Genomic DNA, 19030 nt, shown 5'->3' with positions numbered 1-19030 from the left:
CCGAGCCTCCGGTTGGACGAGTGGCTGCCGTCTTCCCCCACCTCCGGCCTCTCGCGATAAGCCATTGGCCTCTGCGTCTCCAGGCCCAGCCCTCACACAGACCGGATATCCGCCATGTTGGGAAGGTCAGCCCAGTCGAGCTACCTCTTCGTTGCGGCCCCGCCTCTCCCGCGTCCGCTTCCTGTTCGTCACTTCCGGCAGCGAAGGGTGTCTCTTTTGGCTCTCTTCCGGCCGGCTACCCGCCCGCTGCACCTGTTCTGTGTGTCTCGTTTGCCTGGTGTTGGGGTCTGTTCTCGCCGCGTGGTCATTTCGTCGCTCGAGGGGTGCTTCCCCCGCTTGCTGTCGGGTAGTAGCGACCTGAAGTGCGCCGGGGAGACGGCCCGAGCAGACCCGGGGGCCCTCGCGCGTGCAGCTTGGCAGCCTGGCGGCCCGGCGCCCTCCCCTGCTCCCGGCCCGCACGGAGGCCACCGACTCCTCTTCGGACGAGGGTGGCCTCCGAGGGCAAGTGGTCCGGGCCCAGCGCTTTCGGTTCTCGGAGGGGCCGGGTCTGGGAGATGAGGGGGCCGTACTGGAAGTGTGCGTCCCGCAGGTGCGTGCCAAGGCACCCACCGGGAATCGCCTTAGCGCGGTAGTGTTTCTCAGCCGGCCTGGGGCTGTAGGGAGGAGTATAGGAGAGGGGGTCAGGGGCTTTTTCATTCAGCCTTCGGGTGAACCCGCAGAGCCAAACGGTTTGCTATGAAGCCTTTTGGCAGATTAAATGTCGAGAAGGGGAACCTCTCCGTACCTAATACTTCTTGCTGGGAAAGTGACATTCTTCACACCTAATTTTTTTAATCTTGTTGAAGGGCGTGTTAACTGAGATTTATCTGGGACAGGGGATTCCAACTCTCATTAATCAAATAAAGTTTCTGGGGCCTGGTCTTGCTTCCTTTCAGCTCATGCCTGCCCCCAAATTCTCAATAGCAATTATACGTCCGGTTTTTCAAAGCGTTTTCACGTTGCAGCGTTTCATTTGATTTTAACAGCAGCTGGTGGGGTAGACATTGGCAGCAACGGTTTTGAATATGAGAAACAGGTTAAGGGTTGAAGGCTGGAGTGGAATCCATCTCTGGCAGTCTCTAAAAGCCTTCGTGTTAAAATTCCCCTTTGGATTTCTTCCCAGATTGAGGAAGTGGATGAAGATACACCTTGTGAAAAGATACACCTTTACTATAAAAAAATGTTGTAATTGGGGTATTGTTGAAGATATGTCTTTTTTCTTTTAATTACCTAAATCTGGATAACTTACACTTCAGATCAGAACTCCTTCATTGTACTCCTGGGTAAAATCCACCAGGGCAGGCATTTTTGTTTTATTTTATGTTTTATTGTATTTATTTAGAAACACTCACAGACAAGAGTGGGCCATTTCAGTGGGCGAGTGCAGCCTGAGCACTCCGATTTTTGTTGAATGATTATGTTCAGACCTTCAGTTCCTTCACCTTTGGTATCTTTACCTTTTCAGCCTATCACCCTGGGAGGGGCACCCATTACGAAACAGACTTGCAGTTTTGCAGTTAAACAGTCACTAACTTTGTATACTTTGTACTAACTAGTTTTCATTGAATTTTCCTGACATTCTATGAAGATAGTGCTTTGGAGTTGAGGAAACGGAAGCACAGGTTGAGTAACTTGAGTGAGGTTACACAGCTAGTATTGATAAATTACATTTCTCAAGTTTGAACTCAGGCAGGCTTATATCAGAGTTGTGAGCTATGTTGCCTTGCCTACCTAAATACCATGCTCATGATTCAGTGCCTCCGCAAAGGCTTTACAAGTTGCCTGCCTTCCTAACTCCAGGACTCAGCTCTACTCAGACATCATCTGAGATGTCATCCTAGAATCACCCTGTTCCTCCTCAGCGTTAGCACGTTCCTGCCTGTGCTGTCGCTCAGTTTTGTCTCTGTGACCCCATGGGCTGTAGCCCGCCAGCTTCCTCTGTCCAGGCCATTTCCCAGCAAGAGTACTGGAGTGGGTAACCATTTCCTTCTCCAGGGGATCTTCCCAACCCAGGGATCAAAGCCTGGCCTTCTGCATTGCAGGTGGCTTCTTTACCATCTGAGCCACCAGGGGAGCCCATTACCAGGTTATGCCTAGCTTAAAACCCTCCAGTATCTTCTCACTGCACTTAAATAAAAAGCTAAACTTCCTGTGGCCTACCAGGCACCACAAGTCTGGTCTTTGCTTTCCCTCTGACCTATGCTTGTACTATGCAACCCTGCCTCCAGCCCTCAGGCCCACACTGCCAGGGAGAGGGCCCCGGGGAGGCCTTGGCCTTTGCCTGAATCATCCTCTCCCTATCTTGAGCAACCACCTTGTGGTCACTGCCCACCCCCATTACTCTCACATCACCCTGTTACACTGTGCTGGTAGCATTACTGAAAATACTTGCTTGTTGTCTCTCCACAGTAAGATACACACACACACACACACACACACATATATATACACATATTCCATGAGTTACATCCTCAGCCTAAAATAGCCACTAAGCCACAAGCCACTCAGGCCCTGGATAAATTCTAGTTGAGTAAGTGAATTATGAAGAATGCTTATCACAAAAAGGAAAAAAAAGTGCTTATCACATTGTATTATAGTTTTATATTCCCTCTCCCCCACCCAAGGGGCTTCTCTGATGGCTCAGTTGGTAAAAGAATCCACCTGCAATGCAGGAGACCCTGGTCCAATTCTTGGGTCGGGAAGATCCACTGGAGAAAGGATAGGCTACCCTCTCCAATATTCTCGGGCTTCCCTTGTGGCTCAGCTGGTAAAGAATCTGCCTGCAATGTGGGAGGCCTGTGTTGGGAAGATCCCCTGGAGAAGGGAAAGGCTACCTACTCCAGTATTCTGGCCTGGACAGTTCCATGGACTATAGTCCAGGGGTTGCAGAGTCGGACATGACTGAGCAACTTTCACTTCACTTACCCACCCATAGAATGTAAACTAGAGAACAAGGAATTGTCATTTTTGTAATGGATGCCAGTGCCAGGCACTCAGTAATTGCTGTATAAATATTCTGAGTTCCAGCATGTTATTTATGGCATACAAAAAATTTCTTTTCAGGTCCTGCATCTTCAATATGGAATGTATGTTTGGCCCTGTGCTGTGGTCCTGGCCCAGTACTTGTGGTTTCACAGAGGATCTCTGCCAGGCAAGGCTGTCTTAGAGGTAAAAGTGCCCTTGAGGTTTGCAAAAATCCTAGATTATAAGTCTGTATGCTGGTTATTGGGTTTCGTTAGATATCTATTTTTAAGTCAGGGATGATGTGGCCAGTCTCCATGGCAGGTGAGTTAAAAACACTTTAAAGTGTAAGTGAAACCCATTGACTAATCTTAAGGAACCTTGGCGTGGAAGCAGTCTTTGAGGCCATCTTTCTAGGGTGTCCCAACAGGGTCATCCAGGCTCTACTATACCACTGCAGCCTTTCTCGAAAAATGGCTTTCATCTTTGGAAATCTTGAGATTAGTTTTAAAATGTATCCAGTGCTTTCTCACTACTCCACCTGGCTTAAGACTGCTGAAGGCTTACAGAAGTAAACAAGTCGTTTGCAGAAACGGTACTATGCTTAAACCCAAAGGCTGAAGACAAACCAGAAGCTTAAGGACACCTCTTAACTTTTGCAAAAGCATGTAAATGAAATGAAGGCATTTGGTGCATAATTCAGGCTCAAAGTAGTGATGGTTTTTAGCTACTCAAAAAAGGTCGGGAATCTGAGTGTTGATCCTTGAACAGGAAGCATGTTTCAATCCATAGCAATAGTAATTTTATGTAAGGATTTCTTGGTATTATGCAAAGTATGTTTAAGTTCTTTGCTGTTCTAAAGACCCAACTAGAAAAATCCCAAGTCATGCTGTAGACCTGTCAGACTTTAGCCATGTAAGTTATTTAAAATTGGTAGTAATTTAATGGCTGGTTGTACATTCAAGTCACCCACTGAGCTTCTAGAGACCTGGTGTCGTCATTATTAGGAGCTCCTTATAGATCATGAGAACCAAGTGACTGAAGGTCACTATAGTGCTATAATGCCCTGGACATCCTGAACAATGGAACTGCTCAAGATATGCTCCCACTTGGAAATGGTTGATCCTCAAACAGCTCAGTGATTGGAGCACCCACCCTCCACAAGACTCAAAATCCACATACAACAGGTGGTTGTTCCCACACCCCAGGACTCAAGAAACTGGATTGCAGAGTCCTAGTTATCCGGATCAGTCGCTCAGTCGTGTCCGACTCTTTGGGACCCCATGAATCGCAGCACGCCAGGCCTCCCTGTCCATCACCAGCTCCCGGAGTTTACTCAGACTCATGTCCATCAAGTCGGTGATGCCATCCAGGCATCTCATCCTCTGTCGTCCCCTTCTCCTCCTGCCCCCAATCCCTCCCAGCATCAGTCTTTTCCAATGAGTCAACTCTTCACATGAGGTGGCCAAAGTACTGGAGTTTCAGCTTTAGGATCATTCCTTCCCAAGAAATGCCAGGGCTGATCTCCTTCAGAATGGACTGGTTGGTTATACACCCTCCCAATTCAAACCTGTAGTTGCAGTTGAGGGCCCTTTAAAATGCTGAAATAGACCAACTCCTTTGACCCAGTTAGAACTGTCAAGTTTAAAGGGAGTAAAGCAGTGTTGAATGGAGTTTTATAGACATGGAAAATTCAAATTTACACATTGACCCTGTACTTAAACGCCAATGCATGAAATGAGAAATCATTTGCCAAGATCCACAACTTGTTGCAGTTCTAAGCAAAACCTTTAAACTTGTTACTAGATTGGTGCTGGAGTGAGCCTTCCAGGAATTGTGGCTGCAAAATGTGGTGCTGAAGTTACACTGTCAGACAGTTCAGAGTTGCCTCACTGCCTAGCAATCTGTCGGGAAAGCTGCCAAATGAATAATCTGCCTCAGGTCCATGTTGTAGGACTCACCTGGGGTCATGTATCTCGGGATCTTCTGGCTCTACCACCACAAGACATTATTCTTGCATCTGATGTATTCTTTGAACCAGAAGGTAAACCTTTTTTTCTTCTCGGTAGTCAATTTAACCACAGATACAATGGAATTAAAAGTCTATTAAGAAGTCTTTTCTTCCCAGACTTTGAGGACATTCTAACTACAGTTTACTTTTTGATGCAGAAGAACCCCAAAGTCAAATTGTGGTCTACTTACCAGGTAAGAAGGTAAGCCTGAATCCTGGTTTACTCCCAGTTTTATTAAAGTTAATGCAAGCGTTACTACTCATTCAGTGTCTAACTTAAGGATAAAATGAGAACATATCTAAAGTAAAACAAGAAAAGCTTGGTTTTTTAAAAGTAATTTATTTTTTTCAGTGCTGACTGGTCACTTGAAGCTTTGCTCTACAAGTGGGACATGAAATGTGTCCACATTCCTCTGGAATCTTTTGGTGCAGACAAAGAAGATATAGCAGAATCTGCCCTTCCAGGAAGACATACTGTTGAAATGCTGGTCATCTCCTTTGCAAAGGACAATCTGAATTACACCTAAAAACTGTTTTGGGACAATGTCAATACTGCTTAGCAACCTGGCAAGCTAACTGTGTGACTCAGACCACTTCAGCTTCTTGAGTACAGTGGGTTTGAAGATGGTCAGATCTGCTGGCTTTAGACTGTGACGGGTCACATAACCGTTAAGACAAAAATTAAAACTATAAGAAAAAGGACCTGGACTGTTCCTAAATTATTAAAATAGGGCATAAATTAGATTATAAGAAGGGGGTTATTCAACTTTTAACAAAGTGCTACCTTAGAGCATTGAGGAGAGTGGGTGCTGAACTGTCATTTCCACTTTTTAACTTAGGGGGTAAAAAAAATCAACTACCAAACATTCACTTTCATTCTATACAGTCAGTAACATTCACAAGATAATTGCACAGGTCTTTCAAATAAATGAGAAGGGAAAAAAGACCAACACATATTCTGAGAAAAGCTAACACCAAGAAAACGTTTTAATTAAACTACAGAAACAATGGCTATAGTACAGAATATTCATGAGCAAAAAGATACACCATGTTATAAGTACTTACAAAATTACAAACCATTTGTTTGCTTCCTTAACATTTTCCATATTTTAAGTTCGTACATGAAGATGATCAGATTTACCATTTTGGGGGGGAAGAGGAAGAAAAAAAAAAAGGTGTATTTATCATCGCTAGATGTGCTCACTGTATGCTCCATTATTTATATGCAAGGCCCGGGTGACTGGAAGTGCAGTTGTCAGGCATTTTAATAAACTGGACAGCCATTTGTTTCTGCACGACAAGGCATCTTTACACAGGAGCAATCAGGAGAAAACAGGAAACAGCCAAGCACTCTGCACTGCAACACGCCACCTTAACAGCTAACCAGCATTACTCAACTGCTACACAACTGCGCCTAGTGCACAAAAATACATAAGAGAAGAGATTAGAATTGTGTTTGGTAAACAATCCTTCCCAAAAAAAAAAAATAAAAATCAAGTCTTTTCACCTGAAAAGTCTTTATACAAATTTGGGTTCTGTTTACCATTTAGACCTGAAGGTAAATAACATATACAAATAAATTTACACCAACTTTTGTAGGTTTTTAATTTTAAGGTAGGAAGGCAATGTTGAGTCAATCTCTTGACAGCTTTAGACTGTGCGTAATGGCTGCACACGTTTCCTTAAAAGTCAGGAGGCCACAAATTAGGTTACCAATCTGTTTAATTCCAAACAAAAAAAGTCAGCACTATATAAACAAAAAGGAAAATTTACCTCAAATATCCAAGTCAATAATGAAATCTGAAGTCGTTCACCTTACTAAATTACAAGAAATTTGAATAACAGCAAAAAAATGGCACATAAAATGAGTTTGCCACCTGAGGCAAAGCTTAAAACAAGTAAAAAGTTAGACAAAATGTTACAAAATAACCTTTTCAATAGCCAGTTGCTTGTTCCAAGGACTCTTCTGATGGACTGAGTACTACCGAGTAAGTGGTCCTTTCCCCCAAGTCCTCCTTTATGTTGCTTGTCGACACATCTAGGTTTGAAAAGAAACAAGCTCAGTTTACCTTCTATTAACAAAATCACCAAAAGTGCACATGGTTTCAATTTCAGTACTTACTAAGGATCTGGTGAAACCAGTAGGTTACAGAAAGGTTCCAACCAGCCATTATCCATTTTTTAAAGGCCCAATTAGGAAAATTTCACAAAGGTTACCATCAGCACTAAAAACGTGTGTTTAGCTTATGTATTCTTGGCCAAATGACCAAGGTGAAAAATGGTAAGGGGGGAAAAAAGAAGAAAAAAAAAAAAAAAAAAGGAGGGGGGGGGAGGGTTGGGCTGTATCCAAACAAAACAATTAGTCAGTATATTTTAAGTTTTTAGTTTTCAAATGAAACCATTGGCATTTTAGAATGCTTTAACATCTGAGCTACTTAGGGCCCTTTCCTTTTAAAAAATAGGACCAAACAATTTGAGAGTTAAAGACACACTATCCTTTCCCCACCCAGTGCAATCAATACCTGTAAACTTTTGATTCCAAAAGTTCATTGCTTCTTTTTCGCAATTCGTTTGCCACATCCATTAGAATATGAAGTCCCAGTCAGTACAACAATAGTTGAACTGATTGTTTTCTCTAAGAGGATAGTGCATCTTTAACATTTAAAGACAAACCTGCTCCAATACACGCCCACAGAAACTGGTCCCTGGAGGATCAGCCAAATCAGTTAAAATCTGCAATACTGGCCAATATTCTTTTATCAAACAGGAGACCGCAGCTTTAAAGGGGAAAATGCAGACGTTGGATAAAAACAGCAAGAAATAGTCATTTTCATTAATAGGTCTCAAAACAGTTCATGAAACAGCCATTATCTAAGCTTTATACACATCCTTTCTGCAGACCCCTCTTCAGTATAACTCCCAAAGCTGAGTTAGCTCAGAGCAGTACTCCTAACATCAGGAGCCATTTTTATGTTAATACGGAACAAAACAACTATTCCAAACCCCATTTCTGAATTCGGGCCGTGAAGTCTCGGAGTCGCGCGAACCTTACCATTTGCTTAAGAGGACACCGCTCCTTCCTCTTCCGGAGACTTGGGAGGACTCTTGGATCGCGACCTGGACTTGGATTCCCTCTTGGACACGGGTGGAGGACTCCTGGACCTAGACCTGGATCTGGACCGCGAGCGAGATCTGGAGACCGACGAGGACTTGGACTTGGATCTTCGCGCCGATCTGGACTTGGAGGTGGATCGCGATCTTGAGCGAGTGCGGGACCGGGACTTGGAGCGGCTGTAGCGAGATCGACTCCGGGACCTGGACCGGCTCCGACTCCGGGATCTGCTGCGGCGACGCCGCCTAGGGCTGCGGACAGGGACAGCGGCGCGTCAGGGTTCGGCGGCCCCGCCCGCGTGCTCCCGCCCGCCCAGGCCGCCATTATCTCGCCGCCAGACGCCCAGACGCCATTTCCCTGGTCGCGAGGCCGGGTCCCCGCCCTCCCGCGCCCCGCCGACTCGGCCCGACCGCCACCACGTGTCCCCGTAGGCCTTTGTGATGCAGCCAGGCCCTCCCGGAGCCCCGGCCGCGACTCCCGCCTGCTTACCTGCGGCTCCGACGTCCGTAGCCGCCGCCCCCGTACCTGCGGGGCGGGGGGCCCCGGCGGCTATGGTGCGAATCCGGGGGGCGGCCGTAGCGCGCCATCTGCACCCGCAGCTCGCGGCCGTCCAGTACGGCTCCGTCCATGGCATCCATGGCGTCCTCGGCGTCGCGCTTGTCGTGGAAGCGGACGAAGGCGAAGCCGCGGGACTCCTTGGTGTAGCGGTCCCGCGGGATGTACACATCGCCGACGCGCCCGTACTTCTCGAACACGCGCCTCAGGGTGTCGGGTGAGGTGCGGTAGGTTAGGTTATCCACCTTGAGAGAGGTCATGCCCTCCACATCGGGAGGCGGGCGACCGTAACTCATGGCTCTGGAAAGTCGGGCCGGGGCTGCGCGCAGACGAACTAATGCCCCGGCGGGCCCACGCGCTCGGCTGCAGCGGCAGCGGTTTCCTCAGGTTAGCTCGGCTCGACGCCGCGCCTCTTTCCTGGCGGTTGGTTTCCGCGTGCAGACGTTTCGAAAGGCCGAACTGGAAAAGTCCACAAGAGAAGGGCCCAACCGACTCCACCAGAGAAGCAACTGGGCCGGCGGTGGCTGCAGCGCCCGTTTATATCCCTCCTCACAAAATGGCGCCCGCGCCACCCGGAAATGAATCTTCTGATTGGCTCATCTCACCCCGCCTCTCAACGTCCCTGCCGCGCGCCCCGCCCCTGTCCGGCGCGCTTGCGCAGAGTAGGCGGGCGGGTGGAAAAGCGCGGAGTCACTGCTGCTGGGAGGGGGAGCGGGATTGGCCGACAGTTGGAAAGCCCGCGAAACGCTCCTTCCGGCTGCGAGGCCCGTTGTGACAGGAGGAAAGGGAGGGGCTCCCCTGCTGGGCTCCGCCTTCTTTTCGTGCCACTTTCTAATCTCGCAGCTTTTCTGCTGGAACCTCCGCCTTCTCTGTTCAAGGGGTATTCCTTCACCTTGCCCCTCTGTGTTTCTGTCTCCTCAGACCGGCTTCGCGGCCTACAGGCTTCCTTCCTCAATTCCTGACTCCTTCGCTGGGTTCCACTTTTTAGCCCCCGCCTTTCCGGAGCCTTCGAGGTCCTCCCTGCTCCCTCCGAGCGGATGCGGGAGCCCTAGCCGCGAACTTGCGCTTCCCCGGCCGCCCTGGACTACAATTCCCAGCGAGCCCAGCGGCCGGCGTCTCGGCTGCGGTCAGGTGACTGGGTCGCCTGACCTGAGGTGAGTCAGGGCAAGGCGGCGGGGCCGTACCGGCTGCTGCATCTCGCCCTTGACTCCTGATTCTCTCTTGGCTCCTCAACTTGGAGCAGCAACGTTCTTTGCTCTTCTCAGGGTGTTGGGTCCTTCCCTACTCGAATCGTGTGCTAGGAAGGTCCTAGCTAAGCCTGTGGGGAGAACTTCACCCTAAGCCCCGGATTCTACTCCAAGACCTGGAAGTTGACAGCTTGGCTGCCCTGCTCCTGGATCTGCCTCCTCTCACCTTCTCATTTCTTCTCCCAGGATTGCAGTGGGTTCGCCTGGAGGAGAGCTGAGTGACTGCCCTGGGCTACTGCTGACCTCCAGCAGAGTTGAACCAAAATGTCCCCGGAATCTAAAAAGCTTTTCAACATCATTATTTTAGGAATTGCCTTTATGTTTATCTTCACCGCCTTTCAAACTTGTGGAAATGTAGCGGTGAGTTGGACTTTGTTCTCTCTCCCTCCTTTGCAGTGCTTGTCATAATGCATTCCAAAAATGAGCATGTTATGTCTAATAGTACACTTAAGTTGCACCTTTTATTTTGTCACCTAACACTTCCTCGTTTTCCATGATAAGATTTGATTTCATGTGTCAGACATCTCTTAGTGGGGTCATTTATTTCTCTGATCTGATTTGGAGTTTATATGTTGACCTATTTATTTGTTATCTGTATTAAGGACTATATTAGTACTTGGACAGTTTAGGGAATAAACGTAAAGCCTAGTTATAGATGATCTTCAGCCCTCCCCACCTGACCTGCCTGCCATTGGTTTGCCTTCCGTTCTGTAGTCCTTTCCCTTCTCTCCTGTTGGGATTTCTGTATTAAGTATCCAGCATCTTGAATTTTTACTTTATTCTCTCACTACTTGGAGACAGATTTTCTGAGGGGGAGGGAGATTACAAAACGTTTTCATTGATTAGTTTTATTTTCCACACAGCAAACTGTCATCAGGAGCCTAAATAGTACAGATTTTCACGGCAGTGGATATACCAGGTATTGTACTGTATGATTGGTTCTACTTTGTATATCCTACAAGTTGCTTAAAAGTCATGGACAACATAAGATACTGTGATTGGATTGTTTTTTCTTCTCTGTATCTAGACTGTTTAGGGGAACATAATGTGGTAAAGATGATGAGTTTAGTTTTCAAGTAGAATTAGACAATGAGGTTCAAAACTTAATTGCTGTGGTATTTTAGGAAATTGCTTCTATGTGATCAGCTTCCTTGCTCAGGTTAATGTGTGTAAAGCACTTAGCAGAGTGGCTGGCATTTAATAAGCACTCAGGTATTGTCATAATTACATCTTCCCAATCCTAAATAGGATGTTTTATAAGACTCTTGAAATATTTGTTGGTCTTCCTGTTTTTCTAATTTCATAATTATTAATATACTGTCATCAGGAGCTTTTAGATTTCAGTTAAGGTGTTTAGTAGCAATTTTACAGGTGGGGAAAATGAAGTGAAAGGCTCTTCATAGGTCACTAGTACATTGTGATTGAAGTTGTGACTGTAACTCGGTATAAACACAAACAGATTTCTTAATTTCTCTATGGTTAAATGTTAGATTGTGGTCAGCTCCTCCTCCCACCCTCCCCAACTCTTCTTATTTGGTTCTTTGTTATCTAACCTAAACCTGATCTTATGTATAATACTTGAGAGTATAAGAATGTTAAGGTCCATTTTTCTAAGTGACTAAAGACGCTTACTCCTTGGAAGAAAAGTTATGACCAACCTAGATAGCATATTCAAAAGCGGAGACATTACTTTACCAACAAAGGTCCGTCTAGTCAAGGCTATGATTTTTCCAGTGGTCATGTATAGATGTGAGAGTTGGACTGTGAAGAAAGCTGAGCACCAAAGAATTGATGCTTTTGAACTGTGGTGTCAGAGAAGACTCTTGAGAGTCCCTTGGACTGCAAGGAGATCCAACCAGTCCATTCTGAAGGAGCTCAGCCCTGGGATTTCTTTGGAAGGAATGATGCTAAAGCTGAAACTCCAGTACTTTGGTCACCTCATGTGAAGAGTTGACTCACTGGAAAAGACTCTGATGCTGGGAGGGATTGGGGGCAGGAGGAGAAGGGGACGACAGAGGATGAGATGGCTGGATGGCATTACCAACTTGATGGACATGAGTTTGAGTGAACTCCGGGAGTTGGTGATGAACAGAGAGGCCTGGTGTGGTGGGATTCATGGGGTTGCAGAGAGTCGGACATGACTGAGTGACTAAACTGAAGCATAGCACGCCAGGCCTCCCTGTCCATCACCACCTCTCAGAGTCCACCCAAACCCATGTGCATTGAGTCGGTGATGCCATCCAACCATCTCATCCTCTGTCATCCCCTTCTTCTGCCCTCAATCTTTCCCAGCATCAGGGTCTTTTCAAATGAGTCAGGTCTTCACATCAGGTGGCCAACATATTGGAGTTTCAGCTTCAACATCAGTCCTACCAATGAACACTCAGGACTGATCTCCTTTAGGATGGACTGGTTGGATCCGCTTACAGTCCAAGGGACTCTCAAGAGTGAGCCATTACGTTGAGTTAAATGAATTCTGGTTTAAACAAGTTATAGCTACATGATTATTTATAGCAGTGAGATTTCATGCCACTGCCAGGAGTTGTCAGCTAAATCTGTAGGGCAGACTGGTTGATGAGGGCCTCTGGAATCAGATTCCCAGGGATGAGATTCTGGTTCCACCATTGACTAGCTGTCCAGCTGCAGTTTTGACAAGTTACTTGACCCCTCTGTATTTCACTTCTCTTTTCCATAAAAAATAATATGTTCTTCATGGGGTGTGTTAGCTGCTATAATAATTCACTGGTATATTAAAAACCATATTGTCCAAGGCAGACTAATTATTTTCATTTGACAGGACTTCAGTATTTTAAACAAGTGAAAACTTTAATGTGACATTTAATGTAAGGATGTAGTTATAAATTCTGACTAAAGACTGAGTGGTTATTGCAAAAACAAAAAACAAACAAACTGTAGACTCTAATTAGGTTTGAAAAAAATTGAGCTTTGAGACAGTGTTTCAAGAGTTTTGTTTTTTTCCCTTTTGTGTGTTACGTGTGCAGCATGGCAATTATTTATGGAGTGTTCTCTGCTTCAAATTTGATTACACCATCAGTGGTTGCCATTGTAGGACCTCAACTCTCTATGTTTGCTAGTGGTTTATTTTACAGGTAAGTAATCCCATTTTCTTTCATTTAATTAGAATGCCTTCAGCTTCTTTCAAGCACATAGTAAACTTGTGCTTTGAACTTGCTGACTTGGTTGGAATAGATTATAGGTAGTGTTTTAGAGGTTTGGCTCTCTACTTGATGCTTAGCGGTACTGTTGTTTTAAAGTGATGGGATTTGTGTATATTTGCTTTTCTTTTTCGACTAATATATATAATATACAAAAATCTCTTTCTATAGGCTTGAAAAGAACTCAGGTAATAATCTTATTTTGTGTCAAGTAGATTAATGGGAATTAAATTTCTTCTGGGCTACAGAACTGTAGTCCCACTGTGTGCTGAGCTTTTTGGCGAAGGCCAGTTGCAAACCTTTATTCAATGCCTGAGTTCACAAATTTGAAATAGTAAGTTAAGAAATGACACTTGTCCTCTTTTTTCCAACACTGGAGAAGCCCTTTACAGCTTGAATTTTGAAAGAAGAGATCCCTCAGAATTGATTCCTAGAAGGCATAATTGACATTCTGTTTCAGGTATTGTTTGACTGTAATACGTTGACCTGTTATATTTTAGCATGTACATTGCCGTTTTTATCCAGCCTTTCCCGTGGTCCTTCTACACAGCCTCTGTTTTCATTGGAATTGCTGCTGCTGGTAAGCATTTTGATTTCTATTTTCTGAGTCTAAGAGTATTGTTTATATGTTTAATATATAAAGCTAAATGCTTTCATTCCCTTGATAAACTTTTGATTTGAATTTTAGTACTTTGGACAGCACAAGGAAACTGCCTGACGATAAATTCAGATGAGCACACTATTGGGAGAAACAGTGGAATTTTCTGGGCACTCTTACAATTTAGGTAATAATTTTTATGGCTCCATCTTTCCTATAATTTTTTTTTCTTTGGTCAGACCATTTTTTTATATCCCGATTGTGTTGAGAACTCAGATCTTCTTTTTACATGAGTTAAGTTCCTAGGTACATGTCATAGAGATTTAAAATTTTATGGGATTACTTAAAGATTCATGGATCTACCTCATTGAAATTTATGATTAGCAAATGGAAAATAATATTAACCATAATGTATATAGCATCTGCTATACTTTAGGTGGCTCAGTGGTAAAGAAACCGCCTGCCAATGCAGATTGGGTTCAATCCTATGGAACAAGTGTATGACGCCCACTCCAGTATTCTTGCCTGGAGAATACCAGTGGACAGGGGATCCTGACAGGCCACAGTCCACAGGGTCACAAAGAGTCAGATAGGACTGAAGTGACTTGCAGGCATGCATACTTTGTACATACCTTATATACTTCTGGACTTCCCTGATGGCTCAGACGGTTAAGTGTCTGTCTACAATGTGGGAGACCTGGGTTCAATCCCTGGGTTGGGAAGTTCCCTGGAGAAGGAAATGGCAATCCACTCTAGTAATATTGCCTGGAAAATCCCATGGACAAGGAGCCTGGTAGGCTACAGTCCATGGGGTCGCAAAGAGTTGGACACGACTGAGCGATCTTCTTCACCGTACATACTACTGGGCTCTTTAATCTCAATAATAGTTACAGTCTCCTGTGATAAGAAGGCATTATCTCCATTCTACAGATTAGATAACAAAAGCTTAACTAAAAGTTAAGTAACTTATCCAATCATGTGGATTCCAAAGGCCATGTCCTTCCCACCCAGTTATGCTACTTGACAACTGTTAACAATTAAATTTTCAAACAGAGACTAACTCTATGGACACTGAAGGATACAGCATGTTATATATTTCCACAGTAAAAAGCAACAACAGGCATACATGCTATCATGGAATCTGTCCTGAGGATTTACCCTCATATCCTAAATGCCTAAAATTTTGGCTTTGGTGAGGCTTAACCAAAAAAAGAAATGCAAAGAGGCAAAATGGTTGTCTCAGGAGGTCTTACAAATAGCTGAGAAAGGAAGGGAAGCTAAAGGCAAAGGAGAAAAGGAAAGATACGGCCATTTGAATGCAAGTTCCAAAGAATATCAAGGAGAGATAAGAAAGCCTTCCTCAGTGATCAGTGCAAAGAAATAGAGGAAAACAATGGAATGGGAACGACTAGAAAATTAGAGGTACCAAGGGAACATATCTTTGCAGAGATGGGCACAATAAAGGACAGAAATGGTATGGACCTAACAGAAGCAGAAGATATTAAGAAGAGGTGGCAAGAATATACAGAAGAACAATACAAAAAAGATCTTCATGACCCAGATAATGACAATGGTGTGATCATTCACCTAGAGCCAAACATCGTGGAATATAAAGTCAGGTGGGCTTTAGGAAGCATTACCAGCACCCATCTCACACACTAGCAAAGTAATGCTCAAAATTCTCCAAGCCAGGCTTCAACAGTACATGAACCATGAACTCCCAGATGTTCAAGCTGGATTTAGAAAAGGCAGAGAAACCAGAGATCAAATTGCCAGCATCTGTTGGATCATCAAAAAAGCAAGAGAGTTCCAGAAAAACATCTACTACTGCTTTTTTGACTATGCCAAAGCTTTTGTGTGGATCACAACAAACTGGAAAATTCTTAATGAGATGGAAATACTAGACCACCTGACCTGCCTCTTGAGAAATCTGTATGCAGGTCAAGAAGCAACAGTTAGAACTGGACATGGAACAACAGACTGGTTCCAAATCAGGAAAGGAGTACGTCAAGGCTGCATATTGTCACCCTGCTTATTTAACTTATATGCAGAGAAATCCTGGACTGGATGAAGCACAAGCTGGAATCAAGATTGCTGGGAGAAATATCAGTAACCTCAGATATGTAGATGACACCACCTTTATGGCAGAAAGCGAAGAAGAACTGAAGAGCCTCTTGATGAAAGTGAAAGAGCAAAGTGAAAAAGTTGGCTTAAAACTCAACATTCAGAAAACTAAGATCATGGCATTCAGTTCCATCACTTCATGGCAAATAGATGGGGAAACAGTAGAATCAGAAACTTTATTTTTTGGTCTCCAAAATCACTGCAGATGGTGACTGAAGCCATGAAATGAAAAGATGCTTGCTCCTTGGAGGAAAAGCTGTGACCAATCTAGACAGCATATTAAAAAGCAGAAACATTACTTTGCCAATGAAGGTCCGTCTAGTCAAAGCTATGGTTTTTCTAGTAGTCATGCATAAATGTCAAAGTTAGACCATAAAGAAAGCTGAGCGCTGAAGAATTGATGCTTTTGAACGGTGTAGAAGTTCAAAGAATTGATACTTTTGAACTGTGGAGAAGACTCTTGAGAGCCCCTTGGACTGCAAGGAGAGCCTACCAGTCCATCCTAAAGAAAATCAGTCCTGAATATTCATTGGAAGGACTGATGCTGAAGCTGAAACTCAAATACTTTGGTCACCTGATGCAAAGAACTGACTCACTGGGAAAGATCGAAGGCTGGAGGAGAAGGGAACAACAGAGGATGAGATGGTTGAAAGGTATCACTAACTCTATGGACAGAAGTTTGAGTAAACTCCAGGAGTTGGTGATGGACAGGGAAGCTTGGCATGCTGCAGTCCATGGAGTTGCAAAGAGCTGGACACAACTGAGCGACTAAACTGAACTGAAGGCTTAACAAATACGAATATCGTTTTAAGGGTTGTATGTTAAGAAACTGGAGTGTAAGTGAATGATTTCTTCCCTGTTGCTGTTTAGTCACTCAGTCCTGTCTGACTCTTGTGACCCCAAGGAATGTAGCCCTGCCAGTCTCATCTGTCCATGGGATTTCCCAGGTAAGAATACAACAAAGGAGTGGGTTGCCATTTCCTTTTCCAGGGGATCTTCCCGACCCAGGGATAGAATCTGCGTCTCCTCCATTGGCAGGTAGATTCTTTACCACTCTGATTTTTTTCCCTAGGAAAGTGCTAAATAAAGTATTTGATTAGATGCAGATAACTAAATCATTGATCTTTTCACCAGTTCTTTAAAATACAGAATTTTAGAGGTAGAGTAAACTTGTTTTCTGGGTGTCATTTTCAGACTCCAATACATCACATGTTTCAAAGTGAGTCAGGTCTTTGGAAGCCGGTTCTGAATCAGGTTGCTGTCACGTGGAAGGAGACTGAGTTCCCTCGGTCAGTTGAGTTTTTCAGAAAGAGGGTGAAGTCGATACTTTTAAATGACTTAGGGCAGGTAGATAACTTCGTTATGTAGGCCTCTCTCTCTTTTTTTTTTTTAACAAGGAATGGAAAAATTATTTTAAAGCCCATAAATATGAAAATAACTTCCCAACATCCTCTCCCTCCTTTTCTTCCCCCAGCTTGTTCTTTGGAAATCTCTACATATATTTTGCTTGGCAAGGGAAAACTCAGATATCAGGTTTGTTTTATTCACTGTGCTTTATTCAGATACGTTCAAAGCGAAATAGCAGTTCCATGAAAATTCCCAGTATGCTTGGTTCAGATTGTTCCAGTGAACGTTGGTACTCTTAAGTCCTCTCAGATTTTTGCTTTTAATATCTTCCCTTGGATTATATTATTATACTAGGATTTACAGCTTATGACTGCGCTTCAAGTAGGATCTCAAAGTGTGGGAGAAGGTTGTGCATGTGTGGGTAGACTAATCAGTTGTCAAAAGAATTTTTAATTCACTTGTTTTGTCTATACTCTGATTAAAAGAATATGATTAAGTTCTTATGCTGTTTTTCTTTTGGCTTATTAGTATTTCTCTAACTGAAAGACAGAGGTGGATGTATCCTATTTATCTCTTTGTCCTAGGTTTTTACTGATGCAGTAAAATAAAATTAGTGATAAAGTATGTAAATAGTTATAAACAAAATACTGAACATGATACTGACTCTGGAATTGTTTGTGTGGCTAGTGCTATCTACTTTCATCTTCGTTTTTCTCCCTAGAGAGTGACCGAAGAACAGTGTTTATCGCCCTAACGGTGATCAGCCTTGTGGGAACAGTACTTTTCTTTCTCATTCGGAAACCAGATTCTGAAAATGTCCTGGGAGAAGATGAATCTTCTGATGACCAGGACTTGGACATCAACGAGTAAGAAATTGGAAACATTCCTTTTATTTTAAGCTATATTTTGAATAGATACAGTCTAGAAATTACAAACCTGTTATAGGCCTAACTGATATCCAGTATTAGACAGACATGAGGGGAAAGTTTTAAAGCAAATACGCAGAGAAAGAAGATAAAGAGGAGCTGTCAGGGAGGAAGAAGGGAAAGGAAGATAGACAGAGGTGGGGGAGGTAGCTAAAAGGTTTGTGGAGGGATTTTAGTCTCATCCCAGGTCACTTCCTGTATGACCCTGGACAGTAGCAATGTTCCCCTGACTTTCTCTGGGCCTCAATTTCCTCCTTCGGTTCAGCAGACATCTTCTGTGTTTTAATGTTTGAGGATATAGGCTCATAAAGTTAAATAGAAAATAGTCCTCAGTCACTTTCTTGGATCCAGGCTTAAAATTTTCTGGTCATATGGTACAAGTGAGTGGCAAGGCCACCAACAGTCGTCATAGATTAGCCGTGGTTACACCCACGCTCTGGATTTTGCACTAACCTGTGATGGTAGTTTCCACTGACATAATTCCTGCAGGGAAATAAGTTCCTAGTCCTGTTTTTCTAAAAGTTGTGAATAACCTTGAGCATATTTCTTATGTATTTGGCTGTGCTGGGTCTTAGTTGCAGTATGTGAAATCTTACCTGCGGCATGCAGGATTTTTAGTTGCAGCATGAAGGGATTTTTAGTTGTGGCATGCAAGATTTTTTAGGTTCTTTAGCTGTGGCATGTGGGATCTAGTTTCCTGACCAGGGATTGAACCCAGGCCCTTTGCACTGGGGGCATGGAGTCTTGGCCACTGGACCACCAGGGAAGTCCCATTTATTATTACTTTTTCTTTTTTTTACAAAAGTTTATTTTTAAATGTATAGCAGGCTCTAAAACAATACTTCATTCTAGCTATAGGTGGCAACAGATGTTATAGCTGGAAATCCAGATGTTTAGACAGGAATGGAATTAAGGGCCTTTATTTCCTCAGGCA

General features: G+C 44.0%; 3 protein-coding genes across 15 annotated transcripts in view; 2 read left to right on the top strand and 1 right to left on the bottom strand.

Moving 5' to 3' along the window:
• Positions 1-2: 2 nt before the first annotated feature.
• Positions 3-6504, top strand: METTL23 (methyltransferase 23, arginine). Of its 7 annotated transcripts, none has more exons than XM_070774017.1 (5): positions 3-125; positions 3103-3207; positions 4807-5044; positions 5129-5213; positions 5364-6504. In XM_070774017.1, exons 2-5 carry the CDS (start codon positions 3124-3126, stop codon positions 5536-5538), a joined length of 582 nt encoding a protein of 193 aa, XP_070630118.1. In that variant the 5' UTR covers positions 3-125; positions 3103-3123; the 3' UTR covers positions 5539-6504. The 7 variants fall into 7 exon arrangements, with proteins under 7 accessions (XP_070630118.1, XP_019836406.2, XP_019836405.2 ...); XM_019980847.2 differs by lacking the exon at positions 3-125 and adding an exon at positions 199-628; XM_019980846.2 differs by lacking the exon at positions 3-125 and adding an exon at positions 200-589.
• Positions 5968-9186, bottom strand: SRSF2 (serine and arginine rich splicing factor 2). 5 transcript variants are annotated; one of them, XR_002182942.2, is made up of 5 exons: positions 8613-9186; positions 8064-8374; positions 7685-7788; positions 6942-7049; positions 5968-6425 (listed from the first exon to the last, which is right to left on the bottom strand). XR_002182942.2 is itself a non-coding variant. In XM_019980844.2 (3 exons), the coding sequence occupies exons 1-2, from the start codon at positions 8972-8974 to the stop codon at positions 8071-8073; spliced, it is 666 nt and encodes a 221-aa protein (XP_019836403.1). In that variant the 5' UTR covers positions 8975-9184; the 3' UTR covers positions 5968-7049; positions 8064-8070. The 5 variants fall into 5 exon arrangements, 1 of the variants encoding a protein (XP_019836403.1); XR_002182941.2 differs by having other exon boundaries at positions 5968-7049; XR_011562168.1 differs by lacking the exon at positions 7685-7788 and having other exon boundaries at positions 6519-7049; positions 8613-9184.
• A 193-nt stretch (positions 9187-9379) lies between these two features.
• The window catches only part of MFSD11 (major facilitator superfamily domain containing 11), a 28398-nt gene continuing 18747 nt past the window's right edge, over positions 9380-19030 (top strand). The window contains exons 1-8 of one of the 3 annotated variants that reach the window (XM_070774014.1): positions 9380-9558; positions 10112-10285; positions 10789-10844; positions 12928-13035; positions 13602-13681; positions 13790-13886; positions 17298-17356; positions 17892-18036. In XM_070774014.1, the coding sequence (XP_070630115.1) occupies positions 10190-10285; positions 10789-10844; positions 12928-13035; positions 13602-13681; positions 13790-13886; positions 17298-17356; positions 17892-18036 (641 nt within the window). In that variant the 5' untranslated portion in view covers positions 9380-9558; positions 10112-10189. The other 2 variants (XM_019980852.2, XM_070774013.1) reach the window with 2 other exon arrangements.

Source organism: Bos indicus, chromosome 19 (genome assembly GCF_029378745.1).
Source record: "Bos indicus isolate NIAB-ARS_2022 breed Sahiwal x Tharparkar chromosome 19, NIAB-ARS_B.indTharparkar_mat_pri_1.0, whole genome shotgun sequence".
Classification (NCBI taxonomy): domain Eukaryota; kingdom Metazoa; phylum Chordata; class Mammalia; order Artiodactyla; family Bovidae; genus Bos; species Bos indicus.
Note: the sequence above shows the minus strand (reverse complement) of the source record. Positions and strands in the feature narration are given on the sequence as shown.

Bases quoted from the DNA above. Each gene is read 5' to 3' on its own strand.
- METTL23 (XM_070774017.1), top strand. From the start codon at position 3,124: ATGTATGTTTGGCCCTGTGCTGTGGTCCTGGCCCAGTACTTGTGGTTT. The intron at 3,208-4,806 runs GTAAAAGTGCCC...ACTTGTTACTAG, and splicing joins CAGGCAAGGCTGTCTTAGAG to ATTGGTGCTGGAGTGAGCCT. The intron at 5,045-5,128 runs GTAAACCTTTTT...TTTTCTTCCCAG, and splicing joins TGTATTCTTTGAACCAGAAG to ACTTTGAGGACATTCTAACT.
- SRSF2 (XM_019980844.2), bottom strand. From the start codon at position 8,974: ATGAGTTACGGTCGCCCGCCTCCCGATGTGGAGGGCATGACCTCTCTC. The intron at 8,375-8,612 runs GTAAGCAGGCGG...CCCTGTCCGCAG, and splicing joins TACGGACGTCGGAGCCGCAG to CCCTAGGCGGCGTCGCCGCA.